Source organism: Apodemus sylvaticus, chromosome 22 (assembly GCF_947179515.1).
Source record: "Apodemus sylvaticus chromosome 22, mApoSyl1.1, whole genome shotgun sequence".
In the NCBI taxonomy this organism is placed as follows: Eukaryota; Metazoa; Chordata; class Mammalia; order Rodentia; family Muridae; genus Apodemus; species Apodemus sylvaticus.
Genome location: NC_067493.1, coordinates 31,671,075 through 31,694,004, shown reverse-complemented (window position 1 = coordinate 31,694,004; position 22,930 = coordinate 31,671,075). Strand labels below are relative to the sequence as shown.

The following is a 22,930-nucleotide window of genomic DNA, read 5'->3' as shown; positions in this document are numbered from 1 at the left end:
ACCCGGGTCCCTCCAGAGCTACCCAGGCTGGACCCCAACAGTTAAGCCGAGAGAAGGCAGAGTGAGTTGGTAACCTCAGATGAGAGGGTTCCCATGCAGAAGCTACTGAGCTCCTCACCCCTGCCACAGGAAGCAGGTATTTTAGGGCATGCAGAGCCCCTCCCCACCCCCCGCTGAGTTGCATAGCGATGTGCCCCACAGTGCTCAGGAACGCTCACCTCTACATATTCTTCCGCCCCCACGTCCTTCCCGCCAAGACAGGGTTGTGTAGCCCTGGATGTCCCCCAACTCCCAAAGATCCACCTGTCTCTGCCTCCTGAGCGCCACCACCGCCCAGCTCACCCCTAACCTTTGCCAGATACAGGAAGCATTGTTCTAGATCCTTTGAAGGGAGGGTCATGACTGAGGTCACTATCTTCATCTCCCTAAGCACTGCTCTGTGCCAGGTTATCTAGATGTAAGGTAGAGGCGGCAGCGTGGCCGGGAGCTAGCTTTCAGCTCCTGGGCTGACAACGCACTAAACCCAAACTATCTGACTTAGGAAAGTGAGCGACCCACCCTGTCCCCCGTCCCACCGAGTCGAAACCAGATCTCAGTGGAAATGTGAAGATCAGGTCTGAGGGTTACCTGGCTTGAAGTAGGAGCAGCATCAGACAGAGATGGCACAGGGTCTCCCAGGAGTGTCCGAAAGGGTTTTCCTTCTGGGACAGAGCCCTGGGCAGGGGTAGCAGAGACACTGCCTTTGCTGTAAGAGGGTCCCTTGACTTGCTCTGGGGGGACGTACCTGTGAGAAAGAACAGTTATGCTGTTAAAAGGAAAGAGAGAAAAAAAAAAAACTTGACCATGTTCAGCTGAGGTGGTTGGGGAAAGACAAGTCACAGGGTCAGAGTCTTTATTATTTCTTTACCAATTCCCGTTTCTGAATAAAAAGAACTTTGTGGTGCATTCCTTTAATTCCAGCAACTGGGAGGCAGAGGCAGGTGGATCTCCGAGATTTAGGCCAGCCTGGTCTACAGAGTGAGTTCCAGGACAGCCAGGGCTACACAGAGAAACCCTGTTTCAAATCCTCCAACATCTCCCAAAAAGAATGTAGAGATTTAACAATGTTCTCTTGAATGTGTCCCTCTCTTCTGTGAGCAGGGCTTTGTGCATGATAGTTAAGTGCTCTACCACTGAGCCACGCCCCAGCCCCTCCCTGGGGGATTCTAGGCAGGGGCTCTACTACTGAACCACGCCCCCAGCCCCTCCCTGGGGGATTCTAGGCAGGGGCTCTACCACTGAGCCAAGCCCCCAGCCCCTCCCTGGGGGATTCTAGGCAGGGGCTCTATCACTGAGCCACACTTCAGTTCCTCCCTGGGGGATTCTAGGTAGGGGCTCTACCACTGAGCTATATCCTCAGTCCCCTTGGGCATGAGCTGCCACATACAGGTGTCACTTGGGTATCTTTTTTCTGAGACAGGGTTTTTCTGGGTATCCCTGTTCTTGAACTCATTGAGATCTACCTGAAAAGGCGTGTACCACCACATCCGGTACTCCTTGGGTATTTTAATGGGTCTTTCCTTGCTTTATATTAAAATTTCGTTACTATTATTATTATTGTTGTTGTTATTTGCATGTGTTACATGTACATGCATGTGTGCCACTGAAGGTCAGAAGACAACTTGCATGTTGCATGTATGTTTGCTTCTTCCACCATGTGACTCCTGAGGTCTGAACTCAGGTCGTATCAGGTGCCTTTACCTGCTAGGCCATCTTGCCGCCATTGCTTTGGGCCCTTTGAGACGCGGTATCACTGTGTACCCACAGAGGACTTGAACTAATCCTCCTGCCTCCACTTCCAGAATGCTGCAATTCCAGGTGTACACCACCACGCCCAGCTTTGATAAATTTCTGTTCACAAATGCCGTTTCCCCCATGTTGTGGCTATTTTCTAGTTTTTTTTTTTTTTTAAAGATTTATTTATTTATTTATTATATGTAAGTACACTGTTGCTATCTTCAGAGGGCATCAGCTCTCATTACAGATGGTTGTCAGCCACCATGTGGTTGCTGGGATTTGAACTCAGAACCTCCAGAAGAGCAGTCAATGGCTGAGCCATCTCTCCAGCCCTATTTTCTACTTTTTACAAGATTTTTTGTTGTTGTTTCTCTGTGTAGCTTTGACTGTCCTGGAACTCAGTCCGTAGACCAGGCTGGCCTTGAACTCACAGAGATGCCCGCCTCTGCCTCAAGTGCTGGGGTCGAAAGCGTGTGCCACCACACCCAGATTCTTTAATGAGTTTTGTAATTAGCATATATATTTGTATAAAATAATGGATGTCTCTCCTTCGGACCTCTCAAGGCATCTCAGTTTTAAGGAGTCACAGATATGATAATACGGATACAGGTGAAGAATGATCTTATTTTCCAACTTCATTGTAGAGGTGACCCTTTCTCTCTGGGTCTCCCCCCCCCCCATCTCTCTTTCTCTCAGTGTTAGGAATCGAACCCAGGGCCTCCACAGGTTACACTGAAACCCTTTCTGTACTTTTTATTCTGGGACAGGGTCTCACAGACTTGCCAGGGCTGGCCATGAATTCCTTTCCACAGTCCAAACAGGCCCCGGACACTCCCTCCCCGCCTCTCAGTCTCTGCAGTAGCTGGGTCACCAGGCTGCACCACCGCACTTCCACGGCTTTCTCCTCAGTCCCACAGAGAGCGCCTCTGTATCTAATCCAGCATGGTGCGCAGTCTGCCCTGACCTCCAGTTCTTGCTGGAGCAAACGCCCATCCCACTCCCGGCACGCACACAGCCTTTATTCTGTAAGCATCTTAATGCTAGGAGACCCCAGCGAGGTGGTCTCGGAGATGGCTCAGTGGGTAAGGTGCTTGTTGAATAACCACGGGGCCTCGAGTTCAGATCGCATACACAGTTAGGTGTGCTGGGAAGAAGATCTGTCTATAGTTCCAGCTCTCAGAATGGAGACAGTAGGCCTCTGGGCACACCAGGCAGCCAATCTAGCTAAACTGGCAAAGCACTGTGTTGGGTGAAAGACTCCACCTCAAAAACTGGAGGGCCAGCAATTTGGCTCAGTAGGTTAGGGTGCTTGCTGCCAAGCCTGATGATCTGCATTCGATCCCTGAAACCCACAACACACACACACACACACACACACACACACACACAAGATCTACTGAGCTGTAGAAACCTGCCTCCTGGCTCCAATCATTCCCCAAGAGAGAGGACATCAAGACCGCAGGGTCAGGGCTGGGGGGTGTGGCTCTGTGGGTAGAACACTGGCCAAACATACATGAAGCCCTTGGTTTGATTCCCAACACCACATACGTGACATGGGGTGGTGTCTACTTGTAACCCCCACCCTCAGAAGGCAGCATCGGAGGAATCCAAAGTTCAAGGCTGTCCTTGGATGTATAGAGTTCAGGGTCAACCTGGGCTACATGCCTTAAACAAACAGAACTGCAGGGTTAAATGACTCATAACAAGTTCTTCTTTCATGCTAATTTCTTTTTTTTAATTACTTATTTATGTATATGAGTATACTGTAGCTGTCTTCAGACACAACAGAAGAGGGCATTGGATCCCATTACAGATGGTTGTGAGCCACCATGTGGTTGCTGGGATTTGAACTCTGGACCTTTGGAAGAGCAGTCAGTGCCCTTCACTGCTGAGCCATCTCTCCAGCCCCTCATGTTAATTTCTGTTTTTTGTTTTTTTTTTGTTTTTTCGAGACAGGGTTTCTCTGTGTAGCCCTGGCTGTCCTGGAACTCACTCTGTAGACCAGGCTGGCTTCGAATTCAGAAATCCGCCTGCCTCTGCCTCTGCCTCCCAAGTGCTGGAATTACAGGTGTGCGCCACCACTCCTGGTTTCATGTTAATTTCTTTTTTTTTTTTTTTTTTTTTTTTTTTTTTTTTTGGTTTTTTCGAGACAGGGTTTCTCTGTGTAGTCCTGGCTGTCCTGGAACTCACTCTGTAGACCAGGCTGGCCTCGAACTCAGAAATCCGCCTGCCTCTGCCTCCCAGAGTGCTGGGATTAGAGGCGTGCGCCACCACCGCCCGGCTTCATGTTAATTTCTTATTTCATTATTTTGGAATAGGATCTCAAGTAGCCCAGGTTTGTCCCAATCTTACTCAGTGGCCAAGGATAACCTTAAATTTTTTTCTTTTCTTTTTTTTCTTGTTTTTGTTTTTGTTTTTTGAGACAGGGTTTCTCTGTGTTGCCCTGGCTGTCCTGGAACAAGTTTTGTAGATCAGGGTAGCCTCAAATTCAGAGATTCACCTGCCTCTGTCTACAGAGTGCTGGGACTAAAGGTGTGCACCACTCCCATCCTCGAGTTCTCTTGCTGTAGTCTCCCAGAATATTGGGATTACAGGCATGAAGCAATATGCTCTCTCAGTTTCAACTTGTTACTTTGAAATCAGAATTTAGCTCTAACTGAATTTGGGAGTCGGGGCAAGAAAAAGACCTACTCCAAACTTGGTCAGAGAAAAACACCAATAATATTTTGGAAATGGTGTTTTCGTACAAACTGCCTTGGACATGTCTCTTTCTTCCTCCTTACCATCTTTTTTTCTCATATTTTTCTTGGAGAAACTCCTTCACCTTCTGAGGATCCCTGGAATCTGGCATCAGCGATGTCCGAGCATCGAACAGGCCGAGCCAGATCTTCCGGCAGACCTGAAGGGACGGAAGCGGCCCAAAGGCCACCGTGTAAATGGCACCGTTAGTGAACCTCTGATTAACGACATCGGGACAATATCTTCAAAGATGAAATATCTACTGAGCTTGGATACAGTGTCTGTGTTGGGGGATCCACATTCACCAACAAAACAGACATAATCCCTGCCCCACAGTTTACAATCGAATAGGTCAGGCCTTATGTAAACATACAGTACACCAAAGGCAAACAACAGCACATACTAAAAATATGGAAGAAAAACATTCATCCCAAAAGAAACTTTGGGGGCTGGCAAAAAAGCAGACGGCCTGTACTGGATCCCTAGGACCCAGATAGTAATAGCAGAGAACCAACTCATTAAGGATGTCCTCCATTACCATAGATAGACACACACACACAGACACACTAAATAGAGAAATGCAAACAAACTTTTGGGTTTTCCAACCACTTTGAGGCAAAGCTTTGCTACCCAGGGTCTAATAGCCGCAGACTCCACCTCCTCCCTTGGGGGCTGCTCACCTCATTTCCACGAGATTGGAGGAATAGGACTTCCGGCTCAGTGAAAGTTGTCATGGAGATGGACTTGACTCGATGAGGGGGGTTCAGGCCTCTCCTGCAGAGCAGAAATAGAGAAGGGAGCTGTGGGAGGCGTGTGCACAGGAGTGAGGACGGAGACAAGTAACAGCACATAAGATGGTCTCAGGACACCATCCAGGGCTGGGGCATGGCTCAGTGGTACAGCCCCTGCTGGAATCCTCCAATGAGGGGCTGGGGGCGTGGCTCAGTGGTAGAGCCTCTGCCTGGAATCCTCCAATGAGGGGCTGGGGGCGTGGCTCAGTGGTACAGCCTCTGCCTGGAATCCTCCAATGAGGGGCTGGGGGCGTGGCTCAGTGGTAGAGCCCCTGCCTAGAATCCCCCAGGGATGGGCTAGGAATATAGTTTATCAGTTAAAAATTGGTTGACTTAGTATATACACTAAGGCCTTTGGTTCAATCCCCAATATTGGAAAACAAACAAAAAGCCATCAACAAGAAAGTCCTGCCAAGGACCAGCAAGATGGTTTTTTAGAGGGTATAGGAGCTTGATGATCCACGGGCCTGAGACCCACACAATAGAAGGACCAAATAGGCTCCATCCAGATAAGGACATCTCCCAAAGTTCCCACGTGCTACCTGTTCCAAAGGGTGGGATTCCTCTGGGTTTCAAATGTACACCTTAAGAAAAATATTTTCTTTCTCCCAAATGTACTTAATCTTATTTCTATCTATAATAATGTATCAACATTTTGTCAAATCCAGACCCTAACTACACCCAGGACATCCAGAGAAGCAACCTTCAGATGCTCCAATCTCCTCTCAGACAGCTTCTACTGTATCTGTTCTGACCTATCCTCAGATCTCCACAGACCCTGGACAGCAAGGAAGCAGCTAACTCTCCTAAGACTGGACAAACATCTCCCATCCCCATCCCTCTAGGTTCCCCAGAGACACGTCGCCCCCAATGTCAGCATGAAGCAACCAGATATCACGATGATCCATCCTATTCCTGCTTTGCCATCACCTCTAATTTTTCTTTTTTTTCCCTCCGCCTCCTCCTCCTCCTCCTCCTTCTTCTTCTTTTTTTTTTTTTTTTTTTTTTTTGGTTTTTTGAGACAGGGCTTCTGTAGCCCTGGCTGTCCTGGAACTCACTCTGTAGACCAGGCTGGCCTCAAACTCAGAAATCCGCCTGCCTCTGCCTCCCAAGTGCTAGCATTAAAGGCATGTGCCACCACCACCACCACCACCACCGCCCAGGCTTTCTTTTTTTTAACAAAACCAAAGGGAGGAATGGTGGTATTCTGTCTGGACTCCACCCCCACAGTTACCTGGCAACAGCCAGGTAGTCCTGGCCTACTATAAAAGGGACTGCTTAGCCGGGCGGTGGTGGCGCACACCTGTAATCCCAGCACTTGGGAGGCAGAGGCAGGCGGATTATATTATATAAAACCAAATCCCAAAAAAAAAAAATCTGTATGTGTGTATATATAGTATACACACACACACACACACACACACACACTCTAGCTATCTTCAGACACACCAGAAGAGGGAGTCAGATCTCATTACGGATGGTTGTGAGCCACCATGTGGTTGCTGGGATTTAAACTCAGGACCTTTGCAAGAGCAGTCAGTGATCTTAACCTCTGAGCCATCTCTCCAACCCTCATTTTGTTTTGTTTTGTTTTTTTGAGACAGGGTTTCTCTGTGTAGCTCTGGCTTGTCCTGGAACTCACTCTGTAGACCAGGCTGGCCTCGAACTCAGAAATCTGCTGGCCTCTGCCTCCCAAGTGCTGGGATTACAGGCGTGCGCCACCACCGCCCGGCAGTCAGTGCTCTTAACTGCTGAGCTGTCTCTCCAGCCCCCTTTTCCTTTCTGAAGTTAAATGTATCTATTTACTTATTCATGGTGTGCACACTCCATAGCGCATGTGTGGAATTCAGAGGACAACCTGCAGGTTTCATTTTCTCCTCACACCGTGGGGATTGACTGGCTTGGCAGCAAGGGCCTTCGCTCACTGAACCATCTCACCAGCCCCCAAGTCTTCCTAACTTTATACATTAAACTGTACTCCGGTCTGGAGCACTGCCCTCATCTTAAAACAAAAGCAGCCAAGCCAAAACAAATAAATCAGACCAGGAAGTGAGAGACCGCAGACGCACGCAAGAAAGTGTCTGATGATCAGGCCTCTTCGGTTTCTAAATACTGAGTAGGGCTCGGACCATAGCTTAGTTGGTAGGACGTTTATATGAAGTCCTGGGTAAACCAGGTGTGGTGGTAGAAAATCAGTTCTGGGAGGTAGAAGAGGCCATCCTTGGCTATATAGCAAGTTCAAAGCCAGCCAGGGAGATGAGACCCTGTCTCAAAAAAATAAATGAATGAAAATATGGGGCTGGAGAGAAGGCTCAGCAGTTTAGAGTACTGGTTGGTCTTGCCGGGGACCTGGGTCAGATTCTCAGCAACTACACGGTGTCTCACAACCATTGGCATTTCCAGGGGATCTGATGCCCTCTTCTGGTCTCAGATAGCACTACTCCCACACGATCCACACAAACATACAGGCATGCATGTATGCATGTATATATACACATAAAATAATAAAGATTTCAGTGAGAAATATATATATTCACACTCACAGGTAGCATGCACGACACGAAGGTGATGGCAGAGGCTGGAGACAGGGCAGAAGCCAAGCCACAGAGAGAACAGGGAAGGACGGCTGCTCTTGGGTGATAAAATTGCTCATTGAGGGATTTTAGCGAAGACTGGGACCCAGGAGGCTACAGACGAGGTCATGTCCCAGCCATTCTGCCACTAGACTTTTGAGTAAGGACTCTCCAGATGGCCTTATAAAATGGCAAGCAGTATCCAAGAGGGTGATATCCAAGGAAAGATGAGAGGGAAGCAGACACAGAACGTGTGTGCTGTAGCAAACAGTAGCTCTTAAACAGGAGCTATCCTGAAGTCTGCCGGGGTCAGGTTTCCCAGGGAGTCTCTCCGAGCGCTTGCTCACTAATGGTTTGGTTTTTAATCTGAGGCAGCCTGCTTCCTTCTCTTATTTTTGAGACAGGGTCATGGATAGTCCAGGTTGGCCTTGAATTTGCTATGTGGTTGAGGATGACCTTGATCTCCCAACCCCACTGTCTCCACTTCCCAAGTGCTGGACATGAACACTCCAGCACATGAGCTATCTATATCCCAGCCACTCCAGTAGCTGAGAAATGACTCTAGAGGTTGACCTCGGGTCTCCACGCAAGTCTGTGCACACGAAGGTGCTCGCGCATGCGCGCCACACACATGGAAACACACCCACACACACACACAAAGGGTGGGGACTCAGGAAGCCTATCTAAGTGTATTCATCGCAATAGATGCCACCCAGTCAGACACTTGATGGATTGAAGAGAATGATTCAGGATGTTAGCAGTAAGGAAGGAAGAGAACCCGTCATGGGAACAGTGAAATTTATTATGTTTACATTAGAAAAACAGATTCTAAATCTATCATAAGAAGGTCACTGACATTTCCTGCAAAGGACAACCAGGAACTGTTAGCAGTTGTAAACACAGAGGCTGCTTCCTTGTGAGGGGGACAGGGAGGGGAGGGAGAGGGAGGGGAAACCCAGGCAGGAATCAACTGAGAGAGGACAGCAGACTCACCGTCAGGAAGTGACTGGAAAACACGGGGCCTGAATGCATCTGAAGGGAACAGGGTGTTTCTGCAGTACAGGACAGAGAGCACAGCTCTGACCTTGATGTCTGAGGGCTGGATTATGAATAACCACAGTCAGTCTCGGGGGGCAGGGAGAACACCCCACAAAGAGGCTGCAGCCCCGGGGAAGAGGGCCTACTTATAGGGCCTATGAGTCAGACGATGTCTCTCTGAATCATACAGAGGCTACCGCTAGCTAGGAACACAGATGTAGAAGCCCTCTCCTGACAGCAGCTGAGTGGCCTAGGTGTTTTGCATTTAGTTGGGTCCAGTCCAGGGTCATGTGAGTTCCAGGGTCATGTGATAGGCCAGATGTGACTCACCGGCCTGGAATGAAACAGACCCAACCCTCTGGCTCGCACCCAGTGTCCCCAACAAAACTCAGGTCCTTTCCCACAACATCCCCAAATGAGAAGGAGTTCCTGCCCTGGTGTGATGGCGAACCCACACTAGGCAAACGCAGAGATTAAATTTACTTGAATAGGGCAATCATTTTAAAAGAACTTAAATTAGTTTATTAATGGGTGTGTGGTGTGCGCATACACACAAGCCTGTGGGGAGGCTGGGGAAAGACATTAGATTCTGGCCTATCAGCCTTATTCCCAAGGCTGAACCTGGAGCAAGGCTGTCAGTCAGCAAATCCCAGCAATCCCCCTGCTTCCACCTTCCACACGGCTACTGTTACAGGTACGTGCCTAGCTTTTGACGGGGTTTCAAACTCAGAGCTGTCACCCGCTGAGCATCTCTGAATCCCAAGGAGGAAGAGACCGAGAGTAAATGGATGACTACGGCCTAAGCTTCCCGCCAGTGTTATTACCGCATTCATTCCTCTCCCTTCCTACTTCTTTCTGAAACATGTAGCCTAGGCTGGACCTTGAGTTTGCTCTACAGCAGAGGCTGGTGCTGGACTCTTCTGCCTCCACCTCCCGAATGCTAGGAGTGCACTGGTGCACCCTCGGTGGCCATGCCCAATTTATGGGATCCTCATGATCAACTCTGTGCTTCCTGCATGCTAGCAACCATCCTATCAACCGAGCTACATCCCTGGCCCACCCTCCTTCCCTCTCTCTTTCTCTCTCTTTTTCCTTTCTTTTAAAAACCAGGCTCCTAATAGCATCCAAAAGACTCCGAAACTCCTCTGCAAAGGCAACTTCTTTCCCGTACAGACAACCAGCCTTCCAGGCCCCTTGCTGTCCGTCTCCCCTCCTCCTTGGTTTTATTAAACACATGAGTATCTCCGCCCTACCACGCCTCACCGCTGTCAAGCTGCCCTATATTTTTGCTCAGATCTCTATCCATGGAAGCATCAAACCCGCTGAGAGGCTGAGATAAGAAGGTTCTGTCAGGTCAACAGTGGAAAAAAACCAGTTCCACCCAGCAGCTAACTCCTCCTCGGTGCCACTTTCAAACTTGGGAAGTCCTTTCCTCTGAACGCGTGTGCTCGCCTTCATACAACCTGGACTTGGGTTTCTCTCCTGCTAGAAGCTCCGCTCTGCTCCTTGTGATCAAGGGATAGCCAAAGCCGTTTAGCTCTTTTCTAACAAACAAACAAGCCTTTTCCATCCATGTAGGTAGCGTGTGCCCCAGCCTCCAGGTGTGTCAGAGGACAACAGGTAGGAGTCACTTCTCTCTTTCCTCCGAGTGTCCTGAGAACTGAGCTCAGGTTGTCAGGCTCGGGGGCAGGCTCCGCTAGCCACCGAGCTGACTTCGTTGACTCGTACGGAGAAGTCCCTGCTAGGGGGAAGGTCCCCAAGTCACCCTGCTCCACGGTCAATTTCACTACTTTCAAAAACTCTGACATAAATTCTGCTTCAATCCACCTCACTCCTTGCTCAACTGTGAAGACAAACAACACTCCCACTGTGCAGTGCCGGCAGGCACGCACCTGACAGCCCTGCTGGCTCCGCTCCCCGCCACCCTCAAGCCTTTACACAGTTCCCCTCCTGGTTCTGTTTGTCACCTGTTTCTTCTTCCCACCTCCTAAGTGCCAGGATCACAGGGGTGTGCCACCATCCCCAGCTCCTTCTTTTTCTTTTGTTCTGCTTAAAAAAATTACATCTATCTATCTATCTATCTACCAATCAATCAATCAATCAATCATTAGACAGCAAGTACCTTTGCATACTGGCCCGCCTCACAGGCTCCCTTATTACCTGTGTGTCCCTGGTGGTGTGTGTCACAGAGTGCTTGTGGAGGTCAGAGGACAGCTTTAGGGAGTCTCCTTCCTCCTTAGAGAGACTAGAGATTAAACTCAGGTCCTCGCCTTGCAGGTAGGACCCCAGGAGCCATCTTACTGGCCTTTCATCTGCTTTTTTTGAGATCAGCTCTACGTAGCCCAGGCTAGCCTTCAATTTGTAAGTCATCCAGTCTCTGTGTTAGGATTTCAGACCTATGACACCGTGCCAGCTTCTTTTCATCTTCTTCTTCATCCCGTATTTATTTATTTATTTATTTATTTATTTATTTATTTCATTTAAAAAATTATATATATGAGTACACTGTAGCTGTCTTCAGACACACCAGAAGGCAGCATTGTATCCCATTACAGATGGTTGTGAGCCACCATGTGGTTGCTGGGAATTGAACTTGGGACCTCTGGAAGAGCAGTCAGTGCTCTGAACCATTGAGCCATCTCTCCAGCCTCCTCCTCTCTATTTTTTTTTAAAAATTAGGTTCTTAGAGGCTTTTCAAGTTGTTCATGGACCTCTAATATAAAACGAATAAATAAATCGGGGGCTTTGGGGATGGCAAAATAAGCACAGGGACCTGAGTCTGATGTCGAGAGCAAAAGCCAGGCCACCACACATGATGGCGCACACCCCTTTAACCCCACTGCTCAGGAAGCAGAGGCAGGAGGATCTCTCGAGCTGGAGGCCAGCCTGGTCTATGGAGCTAGTTCCAGGACAGCCAGGGCTACACAGAGAGACAGTGTCTCAAAACAAAACAAAACAAAACACCCACCGGGTGGATAATCCCCAAGTAACAACAGCAGCACACGGCCACGCCCCCACGCACGCCCATACACGGAAGGCTAAGTCAATGAGCAAATGAAATTGCGCCGTCTACCTCTGCCCAGCTAAGGTGCCCATGAGAGGCGAGGGGGAGGGGAGGGAAGAAAGGGAGATAAACAGGGCAAGGTGCATGTGTGCTTTCCACTTCACCCAGATGGAAAAGTACTGAGCTGGGGACCGACAGCCGGGCACACCTTCCTTCCGCCCGCAGACAGAGGGCGCTTCATCAAGAACCACTTCTAGTGAGTCCGGTAGGGAAACTGAGGCACGCATCACCTGGGGCGGGGGGGGGGGGGGTCGGGGCGAGGTGTACTGCTTTCAAAGGAAGAGCTGCCAGTGCACATCTCTGTACACGCCTGCCTGGAGAACCGCCCAAGTCAAGTCTGAGGCTAGGCGGGAGTGAAAGGCGCCCGCCATTGAGACCTGAAGCATTAATCAGGGGCGACCCGCGGCCAGCGCAGCGCACAGAGGCACGGCCTGCTTTGGTGACAAAAAAAGGAATGCAGTATTTCTCTTTGCACACAGTGGTTGGTCCCACAGGCACTTTTGAGAAAGCCTGAATAAGAAGGGACTTTTAAGAAGTCAGGGAAAGGGCTCAGCAAGCACAAGGACCAGAGTTCGAACCCCAGAATCTGCATGAAGAAAGCGGAATGTGGTTACAAGCCCAAGAGGCAGGCTAGCTTCATCAGTAGGTTCCCGGTCCCCCAAAAGCAAGGTGGGTGGCGGCTGACACCCCAGGTTATCCCTTGGCCCCCACATGGTTGTGTGTACACACAAACACACAAATACACAGACAAACCAAGAAAAGACAGATATTCCGAGGCTGCCCTGGAACTCTAGCCCCCCACTCTCCCCGCCTACGCCTCAGGAGCTCTGGTTTACACGGGCACGCCACCATACCAGCTCGGGAGGGGCTTTGTAGTAACAATTTCTACCTCACTTTAAGCATCGGAAGCCAGGGATATCATCCTGTGGGAGAGTTAGAAGTATTGCATCTGATATGAAGGGACGTGGAGGCTAGCCTAGGCTACATGAAACCATTGCCAGGCCAGTAAACCCAGCATTTGTGAGGTAAAAGGCCAGTCTTGGTTATATGGCGGGGGTGGGAGTGGGAGGGTGGGAAAGGCTAGCCTGGACTACATAAAACCCTGTCTCAAAAACAATACAAGGGCTTCTAAGATGGCTTGGCAGACGAAGGTAAAGGTGCGTGCTGCCAAGCCTGACGACCTGAGCTAGATCCTCCGGATCCAACTCCTGCAAGCTGACCTCTGACCTCTGCACACATGGCGCTCACACAAATAAGTAAGTAAAGGTAATAAGAAAACATTAAAAGTTATTTGTGGCCTGGCAGTGGTAGCACACGCCTGTAATCCCAGGACTTGGGAGGCAGAGGCAGGTGGATTTCTGAGTCCGAGGCCAGCCTGGTCTACAGAGTGAGTTCCAGGACAGTCAGGGCTACACAGAGAAACCCTGTCTTGAAAAGACCAATAAAATAAAATAGAATAGAATAGAATAAAATAAAATAAAATAAAATAAAATAAAATAAAATGAATAAAATAAAATAAAATAAAAAATAAATAAATAAATAAATAAAAAGGTTATATGTGTATGTTGGGGTTCAATCCTGGTTAAATAAATTAGGTGTTGGGGCCTGGGGCTGTAGCTCACTGGCAGAGCGCTTGCCTTATATGTATGAGACTTGGGGTTCAATCCCTAATACTGCCTGAGAAAGAAAGAAAGAAAGAAGTTAGGTATCCGAGGAAAACAAAATGATCAAAACTAGATCAAATTTGTCACCTACATCTGAGGTAGCCCCCACATAAACACATGCAAATTTAGAAACGCACGAACCAGTGGCTAATCTCAGGCCCTCACACGGGCATGTCAGGTGACTGCTACAGCTGAGAAAAGACCTCAATAAATACGAAGCCCAGCACTCAGGAGGCAGAGGCAGGTGGATCTCTGTAAGTTCGAAGCCAACCTGGACTTCAGAGCAAGTTCCAGGGCTACACAGCAAAACCCTGTCTTGAAAAGAGGGGGGCTGGAGAGAGGGCTCAGCGGTTGGTTAAGAGCACTGACTGCTCTTCTGGAGGTCCTGAGTTCAATTCCCAGCAACCACATGGGGGCTTCACAACCATCTGTAATGGGATCTGATGCCCTCTTCTGGGGTGTCTGAACTCAGCTTCAGTGAGTGAGAAGGAAAATAAAGAAAAAGAAAAGAAAGAGGGGAGACAGAGAGACAGGGAGGGAGAGAGGGAGGGAGGGGGAGGAGAGAGAGAGGACATACAAGCACATACATGAAGGGGAAGGTTTAGGATGCCTGCATGCTAATGTGAAATGTAGAATTCTGGGCAATGAGATGGCTCAGGGGGTAAAGAAAGATACCTGTCACTAAGTAGGAACTCAGGGACCACATCCATCCGTTCATCAAGCTGTCCTCTGGCCTTCACACGGTGATGCACACACACCCATGCACACACATATGCACACACACACATACACACCCATACTCACACACACATACACACCCATACTCACACACACACTCACACACATACACACTCACACACACACACTCACACACACACTCACATATACACACTCGCATACATACCCACACTCACACTCACATACACACACACCCACATACACACACTCACATACATATACACACACACTCACATACACACACACACACTCACATATACACACTCACACACACCCACACCCACATACATACACACATACTCACATACATATACACACTCACACACATATAAAACACACACATACACACACATACCCACACATATATAACACACTCACACTCACATACACACACATACACACATACATACATATACACACTCACACAAACACACACACATACACACACATACCCACACACATATAACACACACACATACACACACACACACACTAAATATGTATAAAAATAAATAAATAAAATGTGATTTCCCCCCCCCCCCCCAGACCTCAGGAAATTCGGCTTCCGCTGGAACAGGCGCTCCCACTGCATTGGCCAACCAGGCCAACTGAGATCCCTGGCAGTTGTGCCCGCTGCCCCAGAACTCCTCTCTGAAAGGCAGCCATGTTTATAACAGTTACAGAAAAATGGCCTTTAAGATCAAGTGTCCCCTGCTGCTTCCTTTCTCAGACTATGGTGCTAACGGTGGGACTGGAAAGCTCTCTTCAGTCTGCTCCTCGGGGTTGGGGGTGTAACTTAGTCGGTAGAGTTGCCTCCTGGTGTGCAAGAAACCTTAAATTCAATCCTCATAAACTGGAAACAGCAGTGTAGTGTGTGTCCGTAATCCAGCACCTGAGAGGTAGGGGCAGGAGGATTAGAAATTCAAGGCCACCGTTGGCTACATGGCCAGTCCGAGGCCAGCCTCGTTTACAGAAAGAGTTCCTGGACAGCCAGGGAAAAGGGCAACCAAAAAAAAAAAGCTCTTCATTTTAACAAAGACTACATTTTAAAATTTAATTTGTGCTGTGTGCAGTATATGTGGACACACACACACAGAGACACACACACCCATGACAGCATTTACAGAGGTAGAGGCGGGCGTTGGGTGAGCCGCTGTGTTAGTCTCCATCTTCTTCCTGAGATGGGGTCTCTCATTGGAGCTGGCCACCTCCCCCTCCCCCCTGCAATCCTCCTGTCCTCCCCCCACCCCTCCCCCTCAGCACTGGGGAAACAGACACACATAGAGCCACCCCCAGCCCTGCCTAGCCTGGTACTCCCTGTCTGTGTAAACCAGGCTGGCCTGGAATTTTGCAGAGAGAGATCCAGCTGCCCTCAGCCTCCTCGGTGCGCCACCACGCCCAATTGACCCTGGGGATTTGAACTCATGTCCTCCTGTTTTGTGGGTGTCCTTGGCATAGCTAGAGTCTTCCAGGAAGAGATAATGTGAGTTGAGGAATTGCCTCCATCACACTAGCCTGTAGGTCCTCTATGGGAGCAGGTCTTGACGAATGATTGACAAGGGAAGGGCCAGCCCACCGTAGGTGGTACATCCCAGGGCAGGTGGTCCTGGATTGCATCAGGAAGGTAGCTGCGAGACCCAGGGAGAGCAAACCAGTAAGCAGCACCCCTCCATGGCCTCTGCCTCGACTTCCCACCCAGACTTCCGTTCATGAGGGACTGTGATTAGAACATGTAAATCAAATATGCCCTGCCCTCCGCAAGTTACTTTTGCTCATGGTGTTTTACCACAGCAACAGAAAACAGACTAAGACAAGGCAAGTGGGTTCAGCAGCTGCGCAGTCTCTCCAGGTCTTTTCTTTGCATCACACCTTCATGCGTGCTCACACGGCTGTGCAAGAACCCACCCAGCTCTGCTGTGCCTGAGGAGACACGCTACTGCTTATACACAGACAGGCTACACTGCGGTCAGCTTGTGAGCTGTATCTCCACGGCCCAAGGGAGCAGCCGGGGCTTCAGGTATTCCGCTGAAATCTTCCAACGACCCAAATAAAGAGATATGCAGGCTGTTGGCTGACTACTGTTTCTCCCTAACCGTCACCACAAAATCTTAATGTGTGGGCCATCGACTTTACGGACCTTGGGAAAATCCAACCTAATCATTTATTCATTCATTCATTTATGTGTTTGTTTATTTATCTATTATTCTGTTATGGGTGTCATCATACTCCTATATGGGGGTCAGAGAACAACCTTTTGGAATCAGCTTTTTCTTTCCACCAAGTGGGTCCTGGGTATTGAACTCAGGTTGTCAGCCTTGACAGCAAGCCCCTTTACCCACTGAGCCATCTAGCAATCTCACTGCGAGGTGAGTTCTCTTACTGAAGCCTGTGGGAACAGACGATTCTCAGCAGGCCATCCAGCCTGAGGTACCTACAGACACAGCAAAGCCAGCCCTCCTGGAGTCTTTTGAAGGACTTGAACAAGTCTCTCCTACCACAATTCCACTAGGCCATAAAATCTCCATCCAGTGTTTACCTAAGTCACAGGAGTCAACAATTTTAAAAAATAAATTTTATCTTAAGATTTAAAAAAAAAAATATTTTTGAGCTGGGCAGTAGTGGCACATTCCTTTAATCCCAGCACTTGGGAGGCAGAGGCAGGCGGATTTCTGAGTTTGAGGCCAGCCTGGTCTACATAGTGAGTTCCAGGACAGCCAGGGCTACACAGAGAAACCCTGTCTTGAAAAACCAAATATATATAATGTGTTTTTATTTGCTTGAATATATATGTATGTGTACCACATGTATGCCTGGTGTCCTCAGAAGCCAGAAGAAGGCATTGGATCTCCTGGAACTGTAGTTACAGGTAGTTGTGAGCTACAATGTAGGTGCTGAGAACTGAACCCTGGTCCTCTGGGCAAAAACTATCAAATACCGAGTCATCCTCTAGTCATTTGTTTATGTGGGTGCACATGTGTGTGTGTGCACATGTGTGTGCACATGTGTGTGCACACATGTGTGTGTGCATGTGTGTGCACGCGCATGTGTGTGTGTACATGTGCATTACATATGTGTCACAGTGCTCCCATGAAGATCAGAGGACTCGAAGGAGTCTCTCCTACCACGTGGGTCCAGGGAATCAAGCAAGCACCCTTAACCAGAGGGTCATCTCCCCAGCTCAGGTGTGTGGCTTTCATTAATGAGACCGACAGCTGTGACAGTGACCTCCAGGGACAGGTCGAAGATTCTACAAATTGCGCACTGATGCGGAAGCAGTTAATAACTTCTCTAGCAGAAGAAATCAGGTTTTTAATATGGCCTAGATCCCTCGTCCTCTCCTCCCTTCTGTTCCGGTTGTGGGATATTCATTATAGAAGACCAAGGTTATCAGGGGATACTTGAAACCAAATCTAGAAAGTGGTAACAAAGTCAGCATTTCCTGCTTATGCAGAGCTTTATCTTATCAAAACCCCAAAAATTAAAAGCTCAGCATTGTAGAGCAGCACGCCTTCTATTCCAACATTTGGGAGGCAGAGGTAGCCAGATCTCTAAGTCTGAGGCCATCCTGGTCTACATGGCCAGTTCTAGGACAGCCCAAGCTGTATAGTGAGACCTTGACCCCCCCACCAATTTTTTTTTTTAATTACATTTATTGGTTGGTTGTATGTATACACCCGTGCTGCGGCCTGTGCGTAGAGGCCCGAGAATGACTTGGGGAATCGATTCTGCTTCCCTTCTACCTGGTGGGAATTGAACCCAGGTCAACAGGTACTCTTACCAACTAATTCATATCCCTCACCCTATCTCTGTTTTTATTTATTTATTTATTTATTTATTTATTTATTTATTATTTTTTGGGTTTTTTAAAATTTGGTTTTATTGAGACAGGCTTTCTCTGTAGCCTTGGCTGTCCTGGAGCTCACTCTGTAGACCAGGTTGGCCTGGAACTCAGAAATCCCCCTGCCTCTGCCTACCAGAGTGCTGGGATTACAGGCGAGTGCCACCACCGCCCGGCCTATCTCTGCTTTGAAAAGCAAGATCTCTTATATCACAGGCTGACCCCAAAGTTACTAAGTAGCTGACAGTGACCTTAAAAAAGGTGGCATTTTGTCTGTTTGGTTGGTTTTTATTATTACCCACTGGGATCTGTTTTGCTTGTTTTTAGATTACATGTATGACTGTTTCGTCCATATATGTCTGTGCACCACAAGCATGCCTCGTGTGTTTTGCAGGCCAAAAGAGGATGCTGCTCTGATTCCCTCTGAACAGGAGTTACAGATGGTTGTGAGCTGCCTTGTGAGTGCTGGGAACTGAACCTGGGTCTTCAGCAAAAGCAAGAAGTACTTTTAATGGCTGAGCCATCTCTCCAGCCCGAGCCCTCCCTGAGTTGGACATCTTCATTCCATCACCACTAGCATTAGAACACAGGAACAGCTTTCCGGACAGTCCCCACCCCCATCCCAGGACCTAGCTCTGAGAGATCACTAAGGCTTCTCTTCACTTCTGTCCAAATGTGATAATTTGATTTCCCAGACCTGGAGGGTTGGGGGAGGTTGTAGCTCAATAGTAGAGTACTTTCCCATCATGTGCAGGGTCCTGAGTTCAAACCCAAGTAGCAGAAAAACAAGACAGATTTAGCTTTTTATAACATTTCAAGATTTATGCTTGCTTTTTTTTTTATCATATGCTGTAATATATGGGTTATCCATGTGTATACGTGTCACATGTGTGTGTGTGTATGTGCATGCAGAGGCCAGCAGGCATTGAGTGCCTTCCCTGATTGCCCTCCACTTTATTATATATGGAGGCAAGGTCTCCCTTCTGAGCCAGAGCCTCTCAAGTGACAGGGTCACAAGCAGGCCACCTGTTTCTCCTGCGCTTTACCTGGTTTCTGTGAATCTGAACTTGGGTCCTCACGCTTTCACAACAAGCACTTTATCCATTGAGCCATCCCCTCAAGCTCACACACTGTCCTCTGTGCGTGCGTGCGTGGGTTTGTATATGGTTTAGCCAAATAATCTAGGCCAGCCTCAAACTCACCGCTGTCCCGCCTCAGTCTCCCTGGGGTTGAGATCATGGACTTGGTGGCCCATGTCCAGCCACAGTGGTTTTAACTTTGGCCAAAACCACTTTCAATCTCACAATATAGAAGGGAGACCATGGGAGGGCTGGGGCTACCGCTCAGTCCAAGTGCACCCCTAAAAGCCCCGGTTGGACCCTGGCATCTCACAACCCAGTCAGTGCACACCTGTAATCCCAGCGCTCAGGAAAAGGAACTGACATTTAAAGCTATCCTTGGCTACATAGTCAAGGCTAGCTTGGACTACATGAGACCCTGTCTCAAACAACAACAAAACCATAGAAATTTTTAAAAGAGGGTGACAATGTAGTAGAGACGTAGTTCCAAACTGTCCCCTAGGACACCGGGATCTTCATTTCTGGTCTCCCTACCATCATAACTCATACTAAATGACAAACGCTGGAAACAGAATCCTCCATATGGCACTGGGTAAATTACTAAACCTCTTTCTGCTTTTGATCTCCCATCTGTCACGTAAGAAGAATACTCCTTGTTTTTTTCAGACTGGTATGCATATAAGAACAGGAGAGCTCTCCTTATTAAAAAAAAATAAAATAAGATAGCAGCGTACTAAAATACTAGAAATGAGTATAAAATAAAATATCAGAAGACCAGAGATCCAATGTTAGCTAAATAATTCCTATGGAGAAGGAGCATACTAGATAACCAGAAATCTGGGATGTTACTCAAAAGTGACTAGGACTGTAAATACGGTCCAGGCTGAAGGCAGCATTGTGGATTTTACAACCAAGCCTCTGTCTCCCAAATTTACAGTTTGCCAGATAAGACTCAGGACACTTCAGGAATGACTCCAAAGCATGCTTCTAATCCCAGCCATTACAGAGGTAGAGGTGGGAGCATTCTGAGCTCCAAAGCTAGCCCTAGCTACATTTAATTAGTCAATTAAAAGTCAGCCTGGGCTGTATGAGATCCTGTCTCAAGACATAAAAAAAAAGTGGAATGGTAAGTTGGCTCAGCAACAGCTTATAACCATGCCTGCTGACCTGAGTTTGATCCCCAGGGCCCACGTAGTGGAAGCAGATTGCTGATTCCTACAAGTTATCCTTTGATATCCCCACAAGCCATGTCCCTACAGTGCAAAACAAAGAAATCAAATGTAACTGTAACGGGGGCAGAGGACGCAACGGTGAAAGGAGAAGAATATCCCATTCTGCTCCTCTTCTCTTCGGGAAAGTTAAGCTATCCGCTAGGATAACCCTTTGGCTCTCTGCCCTTAGTACATTTCGTAAGTCGTCTACCCTCGAGCTAGCATTCCAGAGCCTGAAAGATTAGGATCTGCACCTGATCCCTGGCTGCAGACCTGCCACTCTAGGCTGTCAGCCTGGGCCAATCCATCCTCTTCTACACCATACGACAAGGCAGAACAGGGCACTTTTGTCTCGACTTCCCTATTTCTTTCACTTCTCCCTCCACCCACTCCCCGGTCCCCTCAGCTCCCCTTCTTCTGGTGGTGCGGAGAGGGTCTCAAGTAGTAGAGCTTGGCCTTGAACTCCTGATCCACCTGCCCCTTAGTGTTGGGATTACAGGCGTGTACCACGACTCCTCGGGTTTTATACAGTGTGTGGATGGAAACTCAGGGCGCCTAGCGTGCTAGGCAAGCACGCTACCCTCCGAGATACAATGCGACCCCAGCTAAAGTTCCCTTTAAAGGTCTATGTCAATTCCTGGCCCTTTAAGTCCCTCCCCCACCCCAGCCCAGTTCCTTTCAATTCTCCACACTTTCTCTCTCCCCCACCTGCAATTCGCCTTCGCCTCCCTCGGGGAGTTTCTCCGATCCTCTCCTCGTGTCCTTCCACAGCCCCCACCCTTCCTCCGCAGCGCGACTCCAGTCTCGTCTTCCGTGCCCCTGCGCTTTTTCCCTTTCCCCCCACGACACACCTCTGCAGCAGACGACCTTCTGCAGCCACGTAGATGCCAGAGCTACCCCTCTGACCTCCTGGATCGCCCCGAGCTCCTGCAGACTCGCCTCACCCCAACCGAACCCAGTTCCCTCCCCTCCCCGGATCCACTCACAGGAGGCCGGAGCAGGTGGTGCAGACGAAGCTGCCCACGGTGATGTCCACGTACGTGACCCCGCGCTGGGCGCACTCGAAACAGTGGCGGTTCCCGGCCTGGCTGCAGCCGCCCAGCTCCCGCACTCGGCGGCACCACACCTCCGAAGCCGCTTCAGCCTCCGCTTTGCTCCCTCCAACCCCGCCACCCGGGCCCGGGCCCTTCTTAGCCGCCATCACCATCTCTCCTCCAGGTTCCTCTGCAAGTCAGCGGTCGCTCGCCTTTAACCGCTCGCTGCCTTTCCCGCCTCCGCCGCCTTCGCACGCCCGGCAACCCTGACACCAGCTTCTGCAGCCCGGACCACGACCGCGAGAGACTCTGCCGCCCCCTTCCTCGTCCTGTTCTGCACGCTGATTGGCTAGTCTCCCCCCACCTCCTTGCTTTAATTGGTTCGATTCGGGACCGCCTCCGGTTGCTGGAGCTTCAGAACCACGCCCCACTGCCACCCGGCCTTCTGTCTATTCCATTGGTTCACAAAGACCCCCCCACCATGCAAGTACAGTGCGTGCCCTCCTCCTTGTCCCCGCCCCCTCTCGCCACGGACTCCTATGCTGACGCTGATTGGTTGTGAAGGTTGCAAAATTAGCATGCGAGAGAAAGGAGGTGTTCGGCGCGTGCGTAGTGCTCAGCCTCCGGATTGATACTAATTCCCGCCAAATTTCAAAGGCTCGTTCCAGGCTGAGGCAAGAGACAAGCAAATCAGAAAGAAATCGCCCTAGGAGGGGCTGGAGGAGAAAGGGAAAGATAAAGAAGGGGGAGTGCTTTATAAAAAGATATTTTATTTATCCAAGCCATAGAAGGAGCCCCCACTTTAGAGTCAAGTTAAAAACCTGAGGGCGGATGCCGAAGAAATGCTTAAAGGATGAAGCACAACCTCAACTTGTTCCCCAGATCCACTTCTCTAAGAAAACCGACTCGTATAAGCTGCCGTCTGATTTCCATGAACACACACACACACACAAGCACACAAATAAACTTATGTAAAAAATATTCAAGAAAGCATTTTGAAGTGGATTACAGAACTGGTTTGTAGCTCAGCCAGAATTTGAATCTGAGTCTTTTGATTTTAAGAACTCTGCTCGGTGGCCAGGGATGTATCTCAGCTGGGTACTGTGCCTAGCGTGCACTGAGCTCATGGTTCAACGCCCCCACCCCCCAGCACTGCATATAACTCAGCATGGTGGCACAGGCCAGTAATTCCAGCATTTGGGAAGTGGAGGTAGGAGTGCCAGGAGTTCGAAGTCATCCTCGGTCACTGCCTGACAAAGGAGAGGCTGAAAATGAGCAGGTTTAGGAATATCAAGGACCGTAAGTCGGGACTTTGGCTTCAGACACGTCAATGGGATGTGGGCCGATGAGAGAGAGGTTTACGAGTTATTAGTATGCGGGAGCCC

At 49.0% G+C, this 22,930-nt stretch overlaps 1 protein-coding gene across 3 annotated transcripts in view; it reads right to left on the bottom strand.

The window, feature by feature from the left end:
• Agfg2 (ArfGAP with FG repeats 2) overlaps window positions 1–21,887 on the bottom strand; it is a 34,690-nt gene extending 12,803 nt beyond the window's left edge. The window contains exons 1-4 of one of the 3 annotated variants that reach the window (XM_052167555.1): window positions 21,498–21,887; window positions 5,196–5,289; window positions 4,560–4,675; window positions 628–784 (exon numbers count right to left, since the gene is read on the bottom strand). In XM_052167555.1, the coding sequence (XP_052023515.1) occupies window positions 628–784; window positions 4,560–4,675; window positions 5,196–5,289; window positions 21,498–21,718 (588 nt within the window). In that variant the 5' untranslated portion in view covers window positions 21,719–21,887. Of the gene's footprint in view, window positions 1–627; window positions 785–4,559; window positions 4,676–5,195; window positions 5,290–8,872; window positions 9,005–21,497 lie in introns of those variants that run through there. The other 2 variants (XM_052167556.1, XM_052167557.1) reach the window with 2 other exon arrangements.
• Between the last annotated feature and the right edge of the window lie 1,043 nt (window positions 21,888–22,930).